The sequence below is a fragment of the Pteropus alecto genome, unplaced genomic scaffold (genome assembly GCF_000325575.1).
Source record: "Pteropus alecto unplaced genomic scaffold, ASM32557v1 scaffold13, whole genome shotgun sequence".
NCBI lineage: Eukaryota > Metazoa > Chordata > Mammalia > Chiroptera > Pteropodidae > Pteropus > Pteropus alecto.
Window position 1 is genome coordinate 10,898,055 of NW_006434373.1, and position 20,826 is coordinate 10,918,880.

General features: G+C 35.6%; 1 protein-coding gene across 2 annotated transcripts in view; it reads right to left on the reverse strand.

Moving 5' to 3' along the window:
• UBAC2 (UBA domain containing 2) overlaps positions 1-20,826 on the reverse strand; it is a 158,988-nt gene that overhangs the window by 39,372 nt on the left and 98,790 nt on the right. Inside the window, exons 6-7 of one of the 2 annotated variants that reach the window (XM_006909394.3) lie at positions 18,442-18,489; positions 1,811-2,056 (exon numbers count right to left, since the gene is read on the reverse strand). In XM_006909394.3, coding sequence (XP_006909456.1) covers positions 1,811-2,056; positions 18,442-18,489 — 294 coding nt within the window. The remainder of the gene's footprint in view (positions 1-1,810; positions 2,057-18,441; positions 18,490-20,826) is intronic. The other variant, XM_015587385.2, reaches the window with a different exon arrangement.

Genomic DNA, 20,826 nt, shown 5'->3' on the forward strand with positions numbered 1-20,826 from the left:
CAATCTGCCTGTTGCTAGGAGTGCTGCCACCTCATAGTTCTCAAGGGACATGTCCCCTGTGGACGGTGTGCCTCTGAGGAGAGCCAGTCAGCCCAAGATGTACAATCTGCATGCCATGACTGATTGGTGGAGGTTCAGTTTCAGTTCCATGTCTAAATCTGGGGCAACTTTTAAGTGCTCTCCCAATTCCACAGCTCTCCGTAAGATCAGCTCAGGTCCTTTTTGTAACTGTTGTTTAAAGTCCACGTCTCTCCTTCACCACCCCTCCCCAAACACTGATCCTGACAGTGTTCTTGATAAATTTCACATGTTAAACTCTGCCTTGGGACGCCAACCCGAGAAATACAACTTCTCTCTCTTGCTCATGAATATAAGATCCATAGCTATCTAATGGGGAATCTCCTCCTAGCTATTCCTAAGGTAGCTCATTTCATATATTTTCCCTGAATCTGCTCTTCTGATGTTAGTGAAATGATACTGTCATCGATTTATCCCGTTATCTAAGACAGAAACCTCAGAAACATTCACTGCTTCTTTTTCTTCCTCATAGCTCTGTTCATTCTAACTGGGAAACCATTATACTCTCCATTACTGTTTTCAGACAGTGATCATTCCAAGTTCTCATATTTTTCACTCTTCCCTCTGTTTCCTTGAAGGATCTACCTCCTCCTCCTGCTAAACACAAGGCTTAGTTCATAGCCTATGTTCATCTTGGATGTAATTCTCTTACATAACTCATCTGGCATCTTGCTTTCATCTCTCAACCCTACAAATTTGACTCCATGATGTACTCCTCCAGCTTTGACCACTCTAAGAGAGGTGTCTGTCCTCCATATTTAACTATATCTTGGTTATCTTTATTGTATGTTCCAGATTCACCTCAAATTCAACTACATCTCTAAGAAACAATCTTCACCTCTCTTTCTCACTTGTAGACTCAGACCATTAAGGGACCCCCTTCTTCCCACTCCTGATATAAACTCTGGGACCCACATCTCCAATGGGACACCAGGGATGACACACCTGATTTCACTTCTCCAGACCACTGTAAGGTCTACAGACCTATTTCTCATACCCAATGAAGGCAGGAGATAGGCAGGTGGTAAAAGAGAACAGTATCCTCTCTCATACTCTACAGGGTAAGGAAGATGGACACAAGAAATGAAGAGTCCAGTGTCCTGGATCATAGAAGGTTCAAAGACAGATCAGCTATGAGGTAGCCTGATATATAGTAACCTTTGAAAGACAAGTGTGGTATGAGAATTGTGGTATCAGTTTGGATACAGATGCTCAATATTTCCTGATGATTGATGACAAGGCTAAGAAAACACAGCATTTATTTGATCTACTCATTGGTTGTTTCCCTGAAAATTTTCTTACCTTTATATTCTCTCCATTTCAATCAAAGATAATCAAGAAGTTTTACTTTTGCTCTTCACTCCAGAGCACATAATAATATGCATTTTAACAGGAAGACACTGTGGCTTTTACAAGATTATAAAAACAGATAAATATCACATCTTGTTAACTAGGTTGGTGTTTCTCTAAGAAATAATGCTTATCTAATAGAAGTAGAACAAGAATGTCCAGTTTGACCAGTCTTTCAGCTGAAATTAGTTTTTTTCACTTTAAAAAACAAAACAAAACAAAACTAAGGATAGCCACTAACAGAGACCTACATTCTACTTGGAAATGCTGAAATATCCACGTTGCACAGGAACGAAATGCAGTCTCTACCACACATACAGTCACAGAAGAACAGCTTACTCACACCATTAATTCTGAATTTATTATTATTATTATTGTTTACCTGCTGCTGTCTTTGCCGCCTTGCTTGTGCAAACTGAGAAAGCATCAGCTGTCGATCAAGCAGCTCCATTCTTTGCTGTCGCTGGATGTCTACTGTGGCCCCCATCCCGATTCTGGCTTCAGAGGTGGGTTCTGAAGATGAGAAGATGGGCTCAAGCGTCCAAGAAAAGAACTTTGCCATCCAGCTAGGGATGCAGAGCACCTGATGAACTTGTAACATTTTGCTGTTGTAGCAGACACCAGAAATCTAAAAGAAAAAAATTCCAACTGGATTGTTTAAATGTAATAAAAACTTAAAGAATATATTTAACATAGAAATCAATAACCACAAAATATTTCAGATGTTATTTTCCTTTATTTTAGCAGTGTTAGGTGATAACCAAAACTCCTACCAAGTTGCAGAATAGCAAGCAGTACAAATCAACAAAAAATTAATTTATTTAGTAAACAAATATGTTTTTGTTAAGTTAGGAGAGATAGCAAAATCCAAACCATTTAACACTCAAAGTACTGGCAAATTATTTTAAAAACAATGTTGTCATTTTTTAAAAAGCCATTAAAAAATCCGATTATAAAAACACATTCACACCGTACTAACTCAGTGGTTACTCTTATTGGCATGTGGCCAACAGAGATTTTAGCAGAAAATAACTTTGATGTTCAATGATGTGACCCAGCCATATCATAAATTTATCAGAAAATAAAGACAATTTAAAATTTACATAGTGTTTTAACAGAATTTTCAAGTATTGATTTTTCTAAATTTTAAAATCCTCACCAATAGTTACTAATGAACAATTCTGTTTACAAACAAGCTTGTTTTTCATTTGAAGGTAATTTATGTGGCAAGAGAGGTCTAAATACAATGTATGGTTTTTGAGGTAAAAATGAGTAGGTAAAAAAAAACCCTTTAATTTTGTGAATTTGATTCATACGATAAGAAGTTATTCATACCAAATTAATAGGAGAAGAGTACACTTTAATGTTTTATTAATAAAATTAATTAGGCAAGAATTTATTGAGCATCTGCCATACATCAGGTACTACTCTATGCACTTAATATCCAGCAGAAGATTGACAAGGTCCTACTCTTATAGAGGTAATACTTGTCAATATGTAGAATAGACAGTAAATAAGCAAACACATAAAACAACTCCAGACAAGCTCCATTAAAGAAATATAATAAAGTGACTTGAAGTAGGGACCTTCTTTAGGTTGGGTGATCAGGGGGAGCTTCAGAGGAAGTGACGCGAGTGACGATCTTAAGGATAATGGGGTGCCAGTGATTAGAAGGATTAGAGGAAGAACATTTCGGACAGAGAAAACAGCAAATGCAATGCAGGAATGAGCTTGGGAGTATCTATTAGAAATCTTAGTGGAGACACCAAGTGGGTAGTTGGATATAGAAATCTGGAACTCAAGGAAAAAATTAGCAGAAATAAAGATTTGAGAGTCACTGGTATTAGATGGTATTTAAAGCAATGGGACTAGATGAGATGATATGAGGGTGGGCATATAACAGAAGAGAGAAGAGGACTTAGCATTGAACCCATGGTACATCAACATTTTGGAGATGGACAGAGTGGGATATGCTAATAAAGAAATCTGAAAAGGGGCTGCCAGTGAACAGAAGAAAAACTAGTAGAGTTTAGTATCAGTGAAGCTCAGAGAATGGTGTTTTGAGATAGGAATACTAGCCATTTATGTTTAATGCAGTTCAAAGTTCAAGTGAGACAGAGAAAGGAAAATGACCATTGCATTTGGCAAAATGGAGGCCTTTGATGACCTTATAAGAACAGTTTTGGTGCAGTGCTAGGAGCAAAAGACAGACTGGAGAAGGCTAAAGAATGAATGGTAGATGACTTTGGGTTTCAAATAATTTCCATTCCACTTATCTCAAAAATGGCGCAAAGCAAAAAAGAAATCGAAAACAGAAACCAACTCCTCATTCAATGAAGCCAGAAAGCATATGTAATCCTGAACCACACACACACAATGGAAAACACATTGTGTAATTAGAAATGCCTTAGCATATGGAAAAAAGGGTAAATACAAATGCCAGCAAGAGGGTCTCCTGGAGCTGGGACAGGTTCAGGGACTGGAGACACACAGTTCAGGTTCTGTGTGAAAGGCAGGAGTGAAGTGGAGGAATCTTAACTTTGTAAAAGCAACCCCAATTCCTCCCTGTGCCAGGATAGCCCATATCTAACCTCTCTCCCATCTACAGGGAGAAGATAAAAACTCTTCAGGGTACGGGTCAAAGAGGCGCTGAAGCCGGTAGAATGGGCCCAGAGGGGAGGCCTGGGGTTCTACAAAGACAGACATCATACAGACAGAAAGGTCCTCGGTGTATGTCTCATAGAGCTTTCATAAGACAACAGAGGGAATATGGGAAGAGGGGACTATAGTTCAAGAGATAATAGTCACGACAGTTTTCTAGAATTAATAAAGAATATAAATCCTTAGACTGAAAATGCAGAAGTCCCAAGAAGGATAATAAAATGAAATATATATTTAGATCCACTGTAGTAGAACAAATAAAGAAATCCTTAAAAGTTACCAAAGATAAATTTCAGACTGTCTAGAAAGGTTAAACAATTAGCTATTAGGAGATAACAGCAACAACAACTGTAAGACACTTAGAAATAAATCTAATGAAAAATATGAAGGTCTTTATAGGGAAGACTAAAAAACTATATAGGGGACATTTTAAAAAATGACCCAAGTAATAAATATAGATACCACATCTATAAATGGGAAGGTGAAAAACTGTTATCAATTTTCATCAAATTAATATATAAATTTAATAAGATTAAAAATAAAATCTTAATAAGGTTTTTGTTTTCTTTTGTTGTTGGAACTTAAATGCCAATTCTAAAATTCATATGAAATATTTAAGGTTTAAATTTAAAAAACATAATGTTGGGGGAATGAAGTCAGACACAAAGATTGCACACACTATGATTTCATTTAAGTAAATAGATCAATCTGAACTATATGTTGAGTGGGAAAACCATGATGCAAAACGTGAAGGTGATGACCATATGTCCCGGGAGAGAAGTCACAGGAGGGATGATGGGCACTGAGGGCTGGCAGTGCTCTGATCTGTGTGGGGTTATGTGAGCATGTTTACTTTACAGTGATTTGTTCAGCTTCGTGACGTCTGTAGTTTATGCACATTTTGGTATGTGTTACGTATTACAACAGACATGTTTAAAAATTAAAAGTAAAGAATAAAGGCTCCAGAATAGCCAAGGTAATTTTAAAGAAGCATAATAAGGCCTATCAGATTTCAAGATATGCTACAAAGTTCGAATAATTAAAATAGTGTAGCCTTTCTGTAGAGCTACTCAAATAGATCTAAAGCTCATTGAGCACAGAAGCAGACTCTTGAGTATAGGGCATCTGGTATATAGCAGAAACAGGTAAATTAGAGGGAAAGGATACACAAGCTATAAATAAAGACAAAAAAAGGTCTCCCTTCCTGACATCGTACATATAAACTCCCAATGGATTAAGGACACAAATATAATTTACAAAACTGTAAATCTTTCTGCACAAAATACAGAAGAAACATCTTTTTGGCATTGGGATGGGGAAGAATTTTTAAATAAAAAACATAAAGCCCAGAAGAAAGCTAACTGTGGGAAGTGAATACACAGTGTAAATATATATATGCCTAAATACATATATGTAAAAAATATATATAAAATTAACTAATTAATTTTAAAAAACCATAAAGCACAAAGTAAAAAAAGAAAACATAAAATTATTTATTTTACAATTTAAAAGCTACAGTTTGCCAAAAGTTACCATGAATGAAGTGAGAAGACAAGTCAGAGCCTGGGAGAAGGTACCTAGAATTCTTGTAGTGAACAAAGGTAGTGTTCAGAATATATATAAAAAAAAAAACTATAAATTTATAAGAAAAAGACAATCACTCTAATTTAAAGAGCAGATGAAATGGCAATTAAAGAAGAGGAAATTTGAGTGGCCAAAAAATACATGAAAAGATGTTTATCCTCACCTGTTTTCAGGAAAATGCAAGCTAAAAGGAAAAATGTTAAATATAATAACAGTTGGCAAAAATTGAAAAACCTGGTAGCAAGTTTTGGTGAGGATGAGGAGAACTGAGGACTCGCAACACAGTCCTGAGGGAAGGTAAAGTGGTAAACTACCCTGGAGAGAAATTCAACAAGACAGTTGTCCCTTCGTATCTGAAGGGAGACTGGTTTCATCATCCGCACGGATACCAAAACCTGAAGATGCTTACGTTCCTTATATAAAATGGTGTAAGATTTGCATGTAACCTATACATACTTACATATAGGCCACAGCTGGGTATGCCTACTCATCATTTCATTCTTGCAGATTCAGTGTAGTGCTTGATGTGCAACAAATTCAAGTTTGGAACATTTTGAGATTAAAAAAAGTATCTTTTTGATCTGTAGCTGGTTGAATTATGGATGTGAAACCCGTGGATACAGAGGGCCTACTGTATGTAGCAGAGCTTAAGGTATATGCTTTAGGGAATACTCAACTGTAATGTTACATGTAAGAGCTAGGAAAAAACAAATATACTACTGCAAATTCTGGCAAGAATAAAATAGAGCTTTTGTGTTCATTTGCTTAAATGTCAACCCTAAGGGTTGCTTCTTATTTGAATGTGTACTCTGGAAGGGGAAGAATTTTGGTTGGTTTTGATCACTGTTTGGCCTCTGAACCTAGAATAGCCTCTGGCACATATTAACTACCCTACAAGTATTTGCAAAAAAATGAATGCTCCACAAAAAGAAACACATTACCTTAGATTCTTTTAAAGGAAATTGGAAAATTGCTAGCTGACGCACTTATTGAATCCTAAGTTTATATTTTCCCATGTGACAAAAAGGTAGAGTTTGGCTGTCCATACTTCTGATATACCAACCACCATGACCTCAAGTTGTCAAATTAATAAAGTGCTACTGTAAAACATTTTAGGTATTCACAAAGGATTAAAATTTAAAGAGCTTAAAGAGTTTAGTTTTCTATAAATATTTGATATACCACCCTTATTCTATGAGAAGACGAGATAAGAATATTAAATTTTACCTAAGTTATACCTCATTACTACCAAAAGTTTCAAGAGAGTATCATTATTACACTACCTGATATTTATACATTACTTTTAACTTTAATTTTCATTATCTCATAAACTCTTCTCATAGTGGGAGTTCTTAATGATAGTTTTCTTGAAACCCAAAGAGTCTGTGAAAAAAGAGGCTTTACACATAGACCATTTACTTGGATTTGCATATGACACTAAGAGAAACTCTAATGAAGGGGTCTGGCAGGCCTTCAGTGCCAGGAAGCCCAAGATCAAGCTGAGAGGCCCAATGACAAGCAGCAGCAGTGATCTTGGACAAGCTAGGAGTCAGGTCAAGGATGACGAGATACAGTGAAAACGAACAAGAGACATGTGTCTGGGAAAGGCAGCCAGCACTGGAATCAGAGCATTCAAGCAGCAGGGATCAGAATCCCTGCTAGGAAAATGAACCCAGAAGCCAGGCAACGAGAACCAGAGAGAGTTCTGCGCCACATGCAGCTGAAAGCCAAGGCCAAAGCGCCAGGCCACAGCTCTGGGTTAGAACTAGGAGCTCCCCTTAGGCCAACAACAGAAGCCATTACCTCATAAGTCTAACTGAGAATGTAAAACAAGAAATTGGTTTTTTAGGCTATTAATAAACATGGACATCAATTATACACTTATTCCAATTTTTTAGATTATTAGTCCTTTTAGAAAGGGAATCATGAAATAATGCCCTTGAAGCAAATAAATTTAATTTGTTGGGTGAAAACATATAAAACACTCTTGATTAGTAATAATTAACCTCAACTGTCCTCTGCTCTTGTTTAGCATTAGCAAGAAACCACAGCAGGCAAAGGTGAAAAACCATGACCTGGCAATGACACAAGGATTTTGTTGATCTCTTTCTCCAGCCAACTATGGCTGAACAAAAATCCACACAGCAAACTGCCCTGTCAGGGTCTTTGTGAACTGCCACAGTCCCAACGTTCAGGAAACCTATCATCCAAAGTCATTAAGACAAATACAAGGGGCTGCTTTCCCAGGGGGAAAGAATTGCTTTCATAAGACAGGGATGAGAAAGGGGACAACGGTCCCTTTGCACCTGGACCCCTTTATACAGACTTCATTTGTAATCAAGTCCTGAGGAAACCAGATCCAATGAGACCTCATTTATTTATTCAACACATATTTACTAACTATCTATTATGTGCCAGGATGTGTTCTAAACACTGGGATATGGTAGAAGCGAAACAGAGAAAACCCCTGCTCTTATGAATCTTACATTTTCCTAGTCCTTCCTCCTCACTGGAAATCCTTAGGAAGAAGGAAGGAACTTTGGAAATTACTTTTTTTTTTTATGATTTTGTATGCAAATTGGAGTTACCCAAAGTTATTTCTGCCATTTGTGATTAATTATGAAATGATTCTTTTCATGACAGACAGAATTGTGTGCCTTTAGTCTTGCTATCTTGTTCTTTGTCAATTTCAAAAGTGACTCATGAACTCCATCTATAGCTCTTATCTCTTTTAATATAATTTTGAAGGATCCAGTTAAAACACTGATGTCCTGATTCTTGGAAAGCTGAGCTGGAATAGGGACAGAATTAGACTGATTGCAGGTTGTTTCTAACAAATTATCTTAGAAACCTGCTCTAAGCTTTTCTTTTTGGAAAATCATGCATTGGCATTAGATTAACTGCATAAAGCAGAAAATTGTAAATAACAATGGCTTAAATACAACAGATGTTCATTTCTCTCTCATGTTAAAAAAGCTCCAAACATCCTAACTGCATTCCAGGCAGTAGGGAGAAGAAAACAAAGAAGGACAAAAGGATGAAGGGCTATTCTAAGAAGCTTCCCAGAAGTTCCAGCAATATGTATGTTATAGTTTACCAGCCAGGATGCCAGGATTTTAGTCTGGTGGCTATAACTAGATGCAAAGAAAACTGGGAAATGTGACCTTTTAGTTGGAGGTACTGGTGCTGCAAATAAGATGAAGATTCTGTTTCTAAGTTAAAAATAAACTGGGAGACAACTAGAGTTTCTAGCACATTAAGGAAAAAGCCTTAATTTGGTGCTTAAATGTAAATACCTTTTAATATATCTTTTAAGAAGGAAAGCATCTCTCTTTCAAATTATACCCGCTCTCCTAAGCTGATTCAACAAACTAAATGGGCTTATGTTGAAACTTGTTTCTTACATTGGACCAAAAATAATAAACTAAAAATGAATGTGAAGATCTAAAATGATTTATGGATTTATAGATATGTAGATTCAATGGTGAAAAACTCAATGCTTTTTAAGACAAGGAACAAGGCGAGGATGCTCATTCACCACTTTTATTTAACATTGTACTAGAGGTCTTAGCTAGTGTAGTTAAGCAAGAAAAATAAAAGTCACAGATTAGAAAGGAACAACTAAAATGTATAAACAAAACATATTTCCTAGTGACATGATCATGTATAGAGAAAACCACAAGGAACCCACAAAGAGCTATTAGAAATAATGAAGAAATTTAGCGAGTTGAGGATATGATAGCAAAATAGAGAAGCATTGCTCTAAACTAGCAACAAACAAAACAAAAATTATAAAAACAACTCAAAACTGCACAAATACTTAGGAATCTATTTAACGAAAGATTGCAAAGGGGAATTAAAGAATTGTTAAATAAATGTTGAGATATACCATGTTCATGGATTGGAAAACTCAGTATTGTTAAAAATACTTATATTAGTTATCCATTACTAAACAACAAATTATCCAAAACTCAGTGGATTAAAAAATTAAGGATTTACTGTATACATAGTTTATGGCGGACAGAAATCTGGCACAGCTTAGCTGGGTGATTGTGGTTCAAGGTCTCTCATGAGGCTATAGTCAAAATGTCAGCCTACCTGCATTCACTTGAAGGCTTAACTGGAGCTGGGAGATCAGCTTCCAAGGAATTAAAAACACAACTGGCAAGTCAGTGCTGACTGTTGGCAGGAGACCATAGTTCTTTGCTATGTGGACCCCTACACAGGGCTGCGTTAAGTGTCCTCATGACAGTTAGCTGGCTTCCCCTAGAGAGAGTGATCTCAGAGGGAGCAAGATGGAAGGAGCTGTGTTGTTTTATGACCTGAGCTTTGGAGTCACACTCCATCATTTCTGCCATATTCTATTTATTATAAGTGAATTCCTCAGTATAGCCCACACTCTCAGAGAGGGGAAATAAGCTCCACCTTGAGTAAAGTAATTTGCGGTTACATCTTAAAATCATCGCAATGGGAATCCTCCCCAACTGACCTACAGTTTCAATGGAACCCCAAGCAAAATCTCAACTGATTTTTTTCTGAAGAAATTATAAGCTGATATAAAAATATGTATGGAAAGTCAATGTTTCTAAAATAACTAAAACAGTTTTGAAAAGAGGAATAAAGTTGGAAGACCTGATTTCAAGACTTAGCAGAAAGCAAAAGTACTCAGGACAGTATGATACTGGTATGAAGACAGACATATAAATTGAGATAGAAAAGGTGGTCAGGAAATAGATCCACATTGGTCAACTGATTTTCAACAAAGGTGACAAAGTAATATAAAGGACAAAGGGGTCTTTTTGACAAACGGTGATAGAATAATTGGATATCCGTACATAAAAAAATAAACCTAAACCCTTATCTCACAGGAAGTACTGTCAAATTGGATCTTAGACCTAAATGTAATAGCAAAAACTATTAAATTCTAAAAGAAAATATAAGATCTAATCTGTGACTTCAGATTAGCAAATATTTCTTAATCGAGATTAAACACTTTGCCCATTGAAAGACACAGTTAAAAAAACAAGAGGCAAGCCACACACTGGGATAAAATTTTTACCAAACGTAGCCAACAAAGTGCTTACATCCAGCATATAAAAAGAATTATTTTAACTCAATTAGAAAACAAATGAAACACAGTGAAAAAGTGGGTAAAAGATTTGAACAGACACCTCACAAATGAAGATATACAAATGGTCAGCAGGCACATGAAAACACTCTTAATATCACAAGTCACTAGAGAAATGCAAATTAAAATTACATGCCAACTAGAGTGGCTAAAATTAAAACAACTAATAATAACAAGTGTTGGCAAGGATGTGGAGCAACTGGAACACTCATGTATTGATGGCGGAATGCAAAATGGTACAGCTGCTTTATAAAATAATATGGTAGTACCTTATAATGTTAAACATATATTTATCATATGACCTGGCAGTTCTACTTCTAGGTATTTATCCAAGAGAAGTTAAAGCACATATCTACACAGAAATGTGTACATAGATGTTCATAGCAGCCTTATCATAATAACTCAAACCTGGGTGTAACCCAGATGTTCACCAACTGGCGAAAAGATAAACAAATTGTGGTGCAACCATACCAGAGATTAATACTTACAATAACAGGAAATGAAATATTAATAAAACATAGATTGATCTCAAAAACATCATGTTAAGTGAAAAAAGTAAACACAAGACTTCCTACTGTATGATTCCAATTCTACGAAATTCTAGAAAAGGCAAAATTATAATCACATAAAGATCAGGGGTTATCTGGGGATGGCAGTTGGGTGAAAGGACAGAGAGCAAAAGGAATGAAGAAAATGTTCAGAGTGAGGGAATTGTTTGCTATTTCGATTGTGGTGGTGGTTACACAACTGTATATAATTACGAAAATTCACCACTGTAAACTTAAAATTGGTGAATTTTATTGTATGTAAATCACACTTTCATAAATAGAAAAAGAATTCTTCATTAAAAAAAGTGAATGTGAAGCTCTAGATAGATCTACATGTTTCTAGATACATAAACCTTCTTTTAAATTTTATAAAAGAGGTGGAATTTTAGCAGACTACAAATGATCTTTAGCAACAAAAATTTGATACCTTGAAAATGTTCCCAGTTAACACAAACTAATATAAGAAGACTTTTTGATAATAAGCTATGCTGTTGTTTATAAATGAATAAATTCAAAATAGCATGCACTGATTTTACCATAGTCCTTTCCCATAAGTTATCATCAAGAAAGAAGAGATAGATCAACACGATCAGCCCCTCAAAAGGAAGAAACACTGGACACTTCTATTTTTAAAAAAAATCAGTTTAAAGAGATAATCAAAATTGAGTCAAGACTTCCCATCTCTTGACAGGAAAACAATGCAAAGACTCTGCGGGAAAATGCTCTGTGCTTCAACTGATATGATAATCTACCAGAAATCGTCTAAAATTAGAAAGTATGGCTGTTTTCATGATAACCTCGTCTTTATTGCCATTTCTTTTCCCTCTGACCAGCAGCACTACTGAACCAGATAAATATATTTTAAATTATCCTTTAAATTTTCTCAAAGCCATTCTTTGCTTCATTTTCTTGTACGTGACAATGCCAGAAACACACACAATGAGTTTGCTGAAGGTGTGGTTTCAGCTGCATCTTTAATCCATCATATGGAGAACCAGTTAAATATCTTGATGATTTTAGAAGAGAAAGTTTAGCTTAGACTAGATTTTTCATCTCAGAAAGAATGTAGAGGCTGCCAATGGGATAGTTTTCTTGGATATTGGTTGGCCCACAGAATTCATGGTGAAGGCTGCAGAAAGTTGTTGCTATCTGTCTTTCAGCACCTCTGGGTACTTTTACAACTTCTTTATATCCAGAGTCATGTTTCCACTGATGATCAACAGGGCCTCACCTTATGGATATAGTCAAGGGAAGATCTAAGAATAGCTTTGTACTTAAGTGTCTTGTGGTTGGAACAGACATGGATGAGAACATTGAAAAGTACAGTGAATGGCATTGGACCATGACATTTGGTCTTTGGTCTTGGCTCTACCACCCATCAGTTATGCAGCCTGAACCTCAGCCTCTTCAATATTTAAAGTGGGAAACCCATGTTCTACACCACTGTAGATCATGTGAAGAACTTAGGAAGGCAGGATGTGTTGAAAGCATCCCAACAATAACAAAGTATCATAGTGTTTTATAGCACAGAAATTATTTTTTATAATATTGAATACTGAAACTCAGCAATTATTTATAGAATGTAAATAAACATTGTGCTAGGCACTGGGGATTATAGATTATAAAGAATAATGTATAATTCCTAAACTGAAAGACAGGGTTGACTCAGAAAAGGCTTCAGAGTCAGGACTTAAAACAATTTTTCTTGGAAAAGAAGGGATATGGTAGAGAGAAACTGCATGTGTGGTTAAAGCTGGAGTATCTGCATCTGAATCCTGTCTGCACTACTTACCAGCTTATATTGTTGACAAATTACTTAAGGTCTCTGTGCCCAGTTTCTTCATCAGTAAAATGGTGATAACCATCCCTAGCTCATTAGGCTTTTATGAGGACGAATTAAGGTAATATTTATGCTTAGAAATGGGCTGTATTAGTTTGCTTACTCTAGGTTATACTGTGGTAACAAACTACCTCAAATTTTAGTAGCTTGTAACAAAATTTTTTTCTCACTCATCTTACATGTTGACCACAGCTCTGCTCCATGAGTCTTCTTCACTCTGGCTTCTATCTAGCACATGCTTTTCTCATGGTAAAGGAAACAGAATAATGGTAGGACCATGCAATGGCTCTCAAAACTTCTGCTTGTGAAGCATTCATCACTTGTCGTCATATTTTAGTGGCTAATGTAAGTCACAGAGTAAAGCCTGAAGTTAATGGGGTATGCAGAGGACTTGTAGGGAGGGGCCCGGCAGAGAGGGGCATCAAATATTTTGAACAAATAAAAATATTTGAACAAATAATATAATCTGCCACAAGTGCCTGGTACACAGTAAGTGCTGTGTGTTTGTTAAAGAAAAATAAGTGATTGCACAGTGGCACAGTGAGATAGGAAGAGATGTTTGAGAACAGTAAAATGTTCGGTGTCACTGAAGTATATGGTACACAGGGGTGGAAGTGGTATAAGAGGCCAAATTTTGAAAGCCTTTGAAAGGAGGCCAGGTTTTTGCCTATAGGTAAAAGCTAAGTTACAGTAATAAAAATTTGTATAGCTATATTTTATAAGGCACTTCTGCTACAGTTAGTTTTATTAAGACACTGGCATAACTTCATTTATTCTGCTTTGAACATTTAAAAATCAAAGTCTAGTAGTCACTTCTTTACTGTGTAATACCTGTCTAATAAATGTTCCCTGTCGGCCTTGGACTGAGTTGCAATTGCTGACAAGGCAGAAGACAGAAGGTTCCTTTCAGTAGGACCAGGCTACCTGGGGTCAGGAGAGGGGAAGGGGGCATAGAGAGGTAGGGAGGGAAAAGGGGAGAAGACAGAAGGAATGAATAAATCAATATATTAGAGAAAGAGAAAGAGAGGAGAAGGGGGAGGGACAGAGAGAAAGGTACAATGGACTAATAAACACGCGATTCAGTGTTGGGATTATAAACTATTTTAATTCTAAGAAGGCGAAAGCACCCTCTAAATAATGAATACTTCCTACAGATCTAATGTTGTCTTCTACTTTATACTTGTCCTTTCACAAGCTCAACCAAACTCAGAGCTCTAACCAGTCTTGACAACCCTCTGCAGTTTCTGTCCTTATTTTTAATGAACTGCTAGAAAATAATCTCCGTTTCTAAAGTTTGACTGAAAACCTTGGGCATCAAACGAGTTATCTGACCTGCTATACTGTATCCTTCTTTGGTCAATCTGGACAAGAAATCTAAGGGAAGAAAGAATAATAGAAGAAATGGAAACATGAAGAGAGACATGAAAAACAGGGGAAGGCATGGAGGATCCAGCATCCCATTCTCATTTGTGCAGGCAGCAGGTCAGGGCTCCAAAACTTACTCTGAAGTAGTTTAGATTTCCATGGTAGGTTATGCTAGTCCATAAGCATTCCTCTTAATGCTATACCATGACTTGGAAAGCCAATCAACATAAGGTTGTTCAATGTTTTTTCTTTTACAGATACCATAGGACGATGTTTTCTTTTTTGTCTTTAAAACTACTGCAGAGGGAAGAGAAAAAGGCATGTCACAGCCCACAAATGAGCCATCCCGACTCCTTCATGATTACTCATTTTTCCCTTCCTCTTGTCTACGATTTGCAAACCCTAATAAGACTTCCATACTCTTGCACCATCATAAAGTTTTTTCATTTGAAAATCTTTAAAGATTCCTCACTGTCTACAGAAAAAAATACAAATTCAGACCACATTCAAAATACGAAATAATCTGGTATCAATCTATGTTTCTAATCTTATTGAGTAAGACAGACTTTGTTTCATAATAAGGTTGCTGATCACAAGAAAATCAAAGTGTGATATACTGTAAGGAACAGGTAAAAAACACAGGAAATGGGCAGACCGTAAAGGGATATGTTGAAGGGGTGAAGCCTAGAGTCTGAGAAATAACAGGCCTGTCTGTTAATTCACTCCCAATTAGCTTGAAATGTAAAAAGAGAATATCGGCAATAGCAGGTTCTTTCTGTTTTAATCACACCAGAATTAGCTCAGGCCCAAACTTCAACTTTTGAGAATCAGGGTCCATTCCAGCAGTAATGACTCACTATGATGCCGCTTTATGATTCATAAAGCGGCAGAAAATGAAGAAGTGTGGAGATATGGATGGCCCAAAGTCTCACCGAAGAACCGCATAAAGAACTTAAGTAAAGTTCAGTAAGTAAGAAACATTTTCTTTAAGAAAAAAAAATATTAATGTGTAACAAGATTAGTGACATTGTAAATACATAGATTTCTCAGTTTCTAAAGCTTTCACCAAAGACATTAAGAACAATTAAACATCATGGTGAGAACATGATGGAAGCAGGTACATACTAACATTTTTGAAATTTTGAAATCTTTTAATCAGTGGGATATTTTTAAGTTATATATTCAGAAACATTTGTAATCATGTAACAACGAATGCTACAAGGAGAGAGAAAAACCAGTCTAACCAAAATCATCTACCAATAACTACATAAAATAAACTAAATTCAAAGTTGGCAGCTTTCCAGAAAATATGAGTAAGTTTTTGGTTTCTATGACAGTAGATAACATATGCCTTATGTTTTACACAAATGTCTTTTTTTAAATAAAGCTCTTTCTCTTAAAGAACACATAAGTGCCAAACTGAAATACAATTACTTCCTTCACACATACAGCATGTTCGGTAAACTGATGGTTTTAATACTAGAAGGTGAAATTTCATCAACAAAGTTTCTAACATTCCCCAAAAACACTGAATACCATCTGTGCATCTTGTTTTGGTAGTAAGAATTTTATTTTCTTTTTAGTATTTTATTTAGCATAAAACCAAAACAAAAAAAAAGGGAAGTCACTTGATACATGTAGGGAGAGAAGTCACATTGAGCAAGAGACATCTGGGACAAGCTGTGGCTTTGTGAATCTCGGACTTTGATCCTATAATCAGTGGTGTGTAAAGCAAATATTCACAAATAATTTTAATATCCTCTTCTTTATCTAAAGCATACCATATTATATGAAATATTCATAATAAAATGTAGTTTTCTAAAAAAAAGTCAGAAATAAAATATTCATTATGTTCAAAACAAACATCAATACTTACAGTATATTATACAGGAAAATTGGCTATGATTCTCACTGATATTAATCATTGCAAGTAAACACACTACCATCTAATTGTAGAGGAATAATAATAAATAACAAGGCTGATTATGAAGATTTATCAGATTCATGTTCATGGTAGAAGGGCGCTTAACACTGGCTGACTTACCGTAAAAAGTAAAAATTCAGTTGGCTCAGAGGTGTTCACAGTGGGATTATTTAAATGCTAAATTTATCTAGAAATTATATTCCAAATATTGTGCCATTCTATTCACTCTTTTGCAACAATGGATTTTTATGTTAAAAATTCGTTAAACTTCCGATTAAAAAACAAAACAAAACAAGTACCTTACTACCTGCTAAGCATGTGTACTGGAAAAGACTGTGACAACAACCTGTACATTTTCGATTTTAAAGACTACAGAGAGATGAAAAATGTAACTTCCAATTCTAGAATATGAATGTCACGAAATGAAACTATCTGAGGTGATAGCAAGCACTTAATTTAAAACCGGGAGTCTAAAAACAGAATAAAGAAAATGGGATGTCTTAAATGAGTCACATAATAAGTTATCAAAGATGTAGTTGGATAAATTAACAATGAAATAGCACACAGTAAAGTACTTCTCAAATTCTTGAATGCTTTAGGAAAAAATCCAAAATAGGACTTGAGACCATCACTACTAAGAGAAACAAAATGTATCATGAAAGAAATAGTAAACACTCTTGCTGCTCTGATGATGAAAGCAATGAGCTATCTATTGTATGCAGGCTGGTTAAGTAGATGTCAATCAAGCTGGCAGTTCAAGTGGGAATAAGATTAGATTACAGAGACCCTGGCAATTGTGCTCCAAAGACTCAGTCTGACCCCAGTCTGTCCCCAAGTCACTACAAATCTTAAGAATATGAGGTGGCTGAGATGGTTTAAAGACCTCACAGCAGATTTCAGCACTGTGGTTCGAAAGCAAATCAGGTATCTGGGTATCTGAGAAAATACTTAGGGAGGGGCAAACAAAGAGACTTCACTCCCCAGAATTTTGGCTGGAAGCAGTAAGGAATGAAGGATTAGTTGTATATGAAGAGAACGAATACAAAAGAAATACCATCAAGAGCATAAAAGAAAGAGAGAACTGAATAGCCTTAAAGACACAGTAGCACAAAATACCATTCACTAGAAACAAATTATAGTGATTAAAATGACTGTACTGGAGTACATAGTTATTTCCAAATCCTTTCTCTTTGATGTTTACATATTATGAATTTGTTCTGTAATTTTCTTAGTCTTTTCCAAGAAAGAAATTAAAACTATATTCCATATACACTAGTTACAAACTTATGTTTATATAAATTTGGGGGTTCAAATTTAAGTCATGAATGAAAAATACAGTTCAATTTCATGTTCTAAATTTGTTTTTAAATACCTCATAAATAGAGTTTACGACAAATGCTTATTCAAATAAAAAATATACAGAGTAGAGGGGGATCGGTGAGATGAAGACATTCTAGCACACAAAATGAGGACACCACCCAAATCCTGGGGCTCATTCACTTCTTCCTTCTCTGGCCACACATCCCGATGAGTCTCCTGTCAGTTCCAATCCACCTGACTTTCCACTTAGCCTTATTTTTTTCCCCTTGCATGACAATGTCTCTTTACAAAACAAGTAGAATATATCTCATTATTTTTAGTAAACCCAACTTCTTCATTTTTTTTCTGTTATTTTTTTCCTACTATGAGTTCAACTACTAATGTAATTAAAAAAAAAAAAAACTGACAAGAAACTCAGCTAAAACTTTCACCAAAATTACTTCAAAACTAGACAAATAGGCCACCTCAATTACCTATGTCGATGGCCCTTTTACATCACTAAAGAAGTAGCATTGACACTGAACCTGACATGGTTAGAAGAATGTTGGAGACAAGGAATATGAGCCATAATCTAAATATGACATTTTTCCTAAAGTTTCTTCAGAAAAGAGAGGGGATAGGGGGAGGAGGGAATCACACTTACAAGTCCACTTATGGCTACAATCCAGATGTAGGAACCAGAGGTGAAAAGCTATAAAAGAAAAAAAAGGCAACTAAAAATGAAATTCAACTGCCAGTCACAGAACACTTATTTTTATAGAACTATAATCATAACCATTTATGTTAAGTATTACTTATTTATCTTACTATAAAGAGAAAATTAATAAATATCAATCCCGTTATTTTTAAAAAATATATTAATTTTTAACTAAAACCTCCACCTTTCATAGCCTAAAACAGATTGGTCGAATCTGGCCCACTCCCATGCAAAGAAAAATAAGTGAAATTCAAGCATATTCTTATTTTAAAATGAACATTAATTGACTTAAACAAGGTAAAATACCACATATAAAGGAATTATTAGAATTAATATACAAAATATGTAGTTACCATCCAATGCTTGGTGTTAAGTAATGACAGGTAATATCAGTTTACATAATTCTCATATTAATTTCTTATCGTTACTCTAAATTTAGATGGGAAGACTTTTGCAAACATATAGGTCTATGTCCAATGCTATTTTGCTTAACTGTTGATATTCTCATCCCAGTTCATCCAAGGAAGAGCAAACTAAGTAATGATATCAAAGTAAATTAATGGCAAAAGTAATTAAGGTTAAGTCTTATGAAATCTCTCCCTGTGTTTCAAATCATTTACATTTGAGAGTTGTGGACAGGGTTTAAAAAAAGTCATGGACATCTCAAAGTGTTCCTAGAAGATAGTAAAGATTCGTAGCCTAGTGTTCGCTCATATTTCATATACAGAGCTTTAGATTGGGAGTTTAACTACTTCTGCTTGTACAGAAAAGATACTCAAGTTCATTGCTGGCACTGTGCTAGATGAAAACCTCAAAGTTACACACATTTTTCAGGAACACATAAGAAAAAAAAAGATACATAGAAAGAAGGCAGATACAAAGGAAAGAGATGACCAAGCCCAGGTAAAAGGAGGCTGACGAGTGTTGCTCTAGCACTAGCTTATGTAGAGTGGGCATCAGCTGCAACTTTAACCCCTTGGTCTAAAGTTTAATCTTTTGATCTAGCATGGATGCTTGTTCAGTGTAAATGACTCTGACAATAATGAGGACTGGAATTATGTGGAAAATACTTTTTCTGTAATGTTCTTTTAAAAATATAAAGAATAATAAAATAGCTAACACTTTCATAGCATTTATGTGCCAAGCTATGATCTTAATGCTTTCCACATATTAAATCTACTGAATCCTCCTAATCACCCCATGAGGTAAGTTCTATTATTAACTCTATTTTACCCATGAAAAAACGGAGAGGTTAAGTAATTTGCTCACGGTCCAAGAGCTGCTGAGTGGCGGAGCTGTGAGTATACACCCAGTGGTCTGGCTCCACTGTCCCCCGTTCGTGATCTCTCCATGCTACTGTTTCACATACAAGTAAGATGAGCATATCATTAATTTTGTCAGTAAAAATTTATTTCCTTTGGACTCTTAAGCCCCCCATCTTATTGCATGTTTGGTTCTAAGTGTGTCTGCTCATATTCTGACAGTGTCTGTTTTTTCTCATAGCTGGGCTCCTTGACAACTGGTGCCACATCTCATATTTCATTTTATCCCCCACAGTCCTTAGCACAGTGCATTACATGACTGGTTCTCAAGCCATTTGATACTTAAATGACCCTTCACAAACATTTTTGCTCTTCTGATAATGATTAAATTCATTCATTCATTCATTCATTCATCAAATATCTGTGGCTTTAAGAAGCTGTTGCATGAGAAACAGAAAGGCACAGAAATATGTGCAACGGTCTAGAGGGGAGGGAAGGAAGAAGGGAAGGAGAAAATAAAAATAAGGGGTTCACAGTCTCTTCAAGGTGGGGAGGTATAAGTTGATACTAGATAGGCAAGAAGAATCCTGGATGTCACTCATGCTGAGGACTTTAGATTTTATCAAAAAGGCCAATGAGGTAGCTTCACTTCTACTTCTTGATATAAACTTCTACTTTACCAAAAAATAAAACAGAACAAAAAACAAACCAAAAACCAGAAAATAAAAAACATTCACAATTTCAGAACACCAATGTGGTAGACGTAGAGATATAAATTGTTAATTAATAATAGGGACCAAGTGACTTAGTTCTTATTATCTGTTCAGATTACCCTAAACACCAATACTATTATCTCTAATCCTTCAAATGTTCCTGTTAAGATAGATACTATCACCCCACTTCACAGATGGGAAAATGGGGGCTCAGAAAAGGTGATAAAGTAAGTAATTACCAGAGCAAGAAATTAGAGCAATGTCTACTTAACTCCAAAGACTTTCTGCAATGCTCCACTGACTTCATAGCCCATAATTAATAAAACAATGTTTTTCGCTCTCTAGATGGTATATAA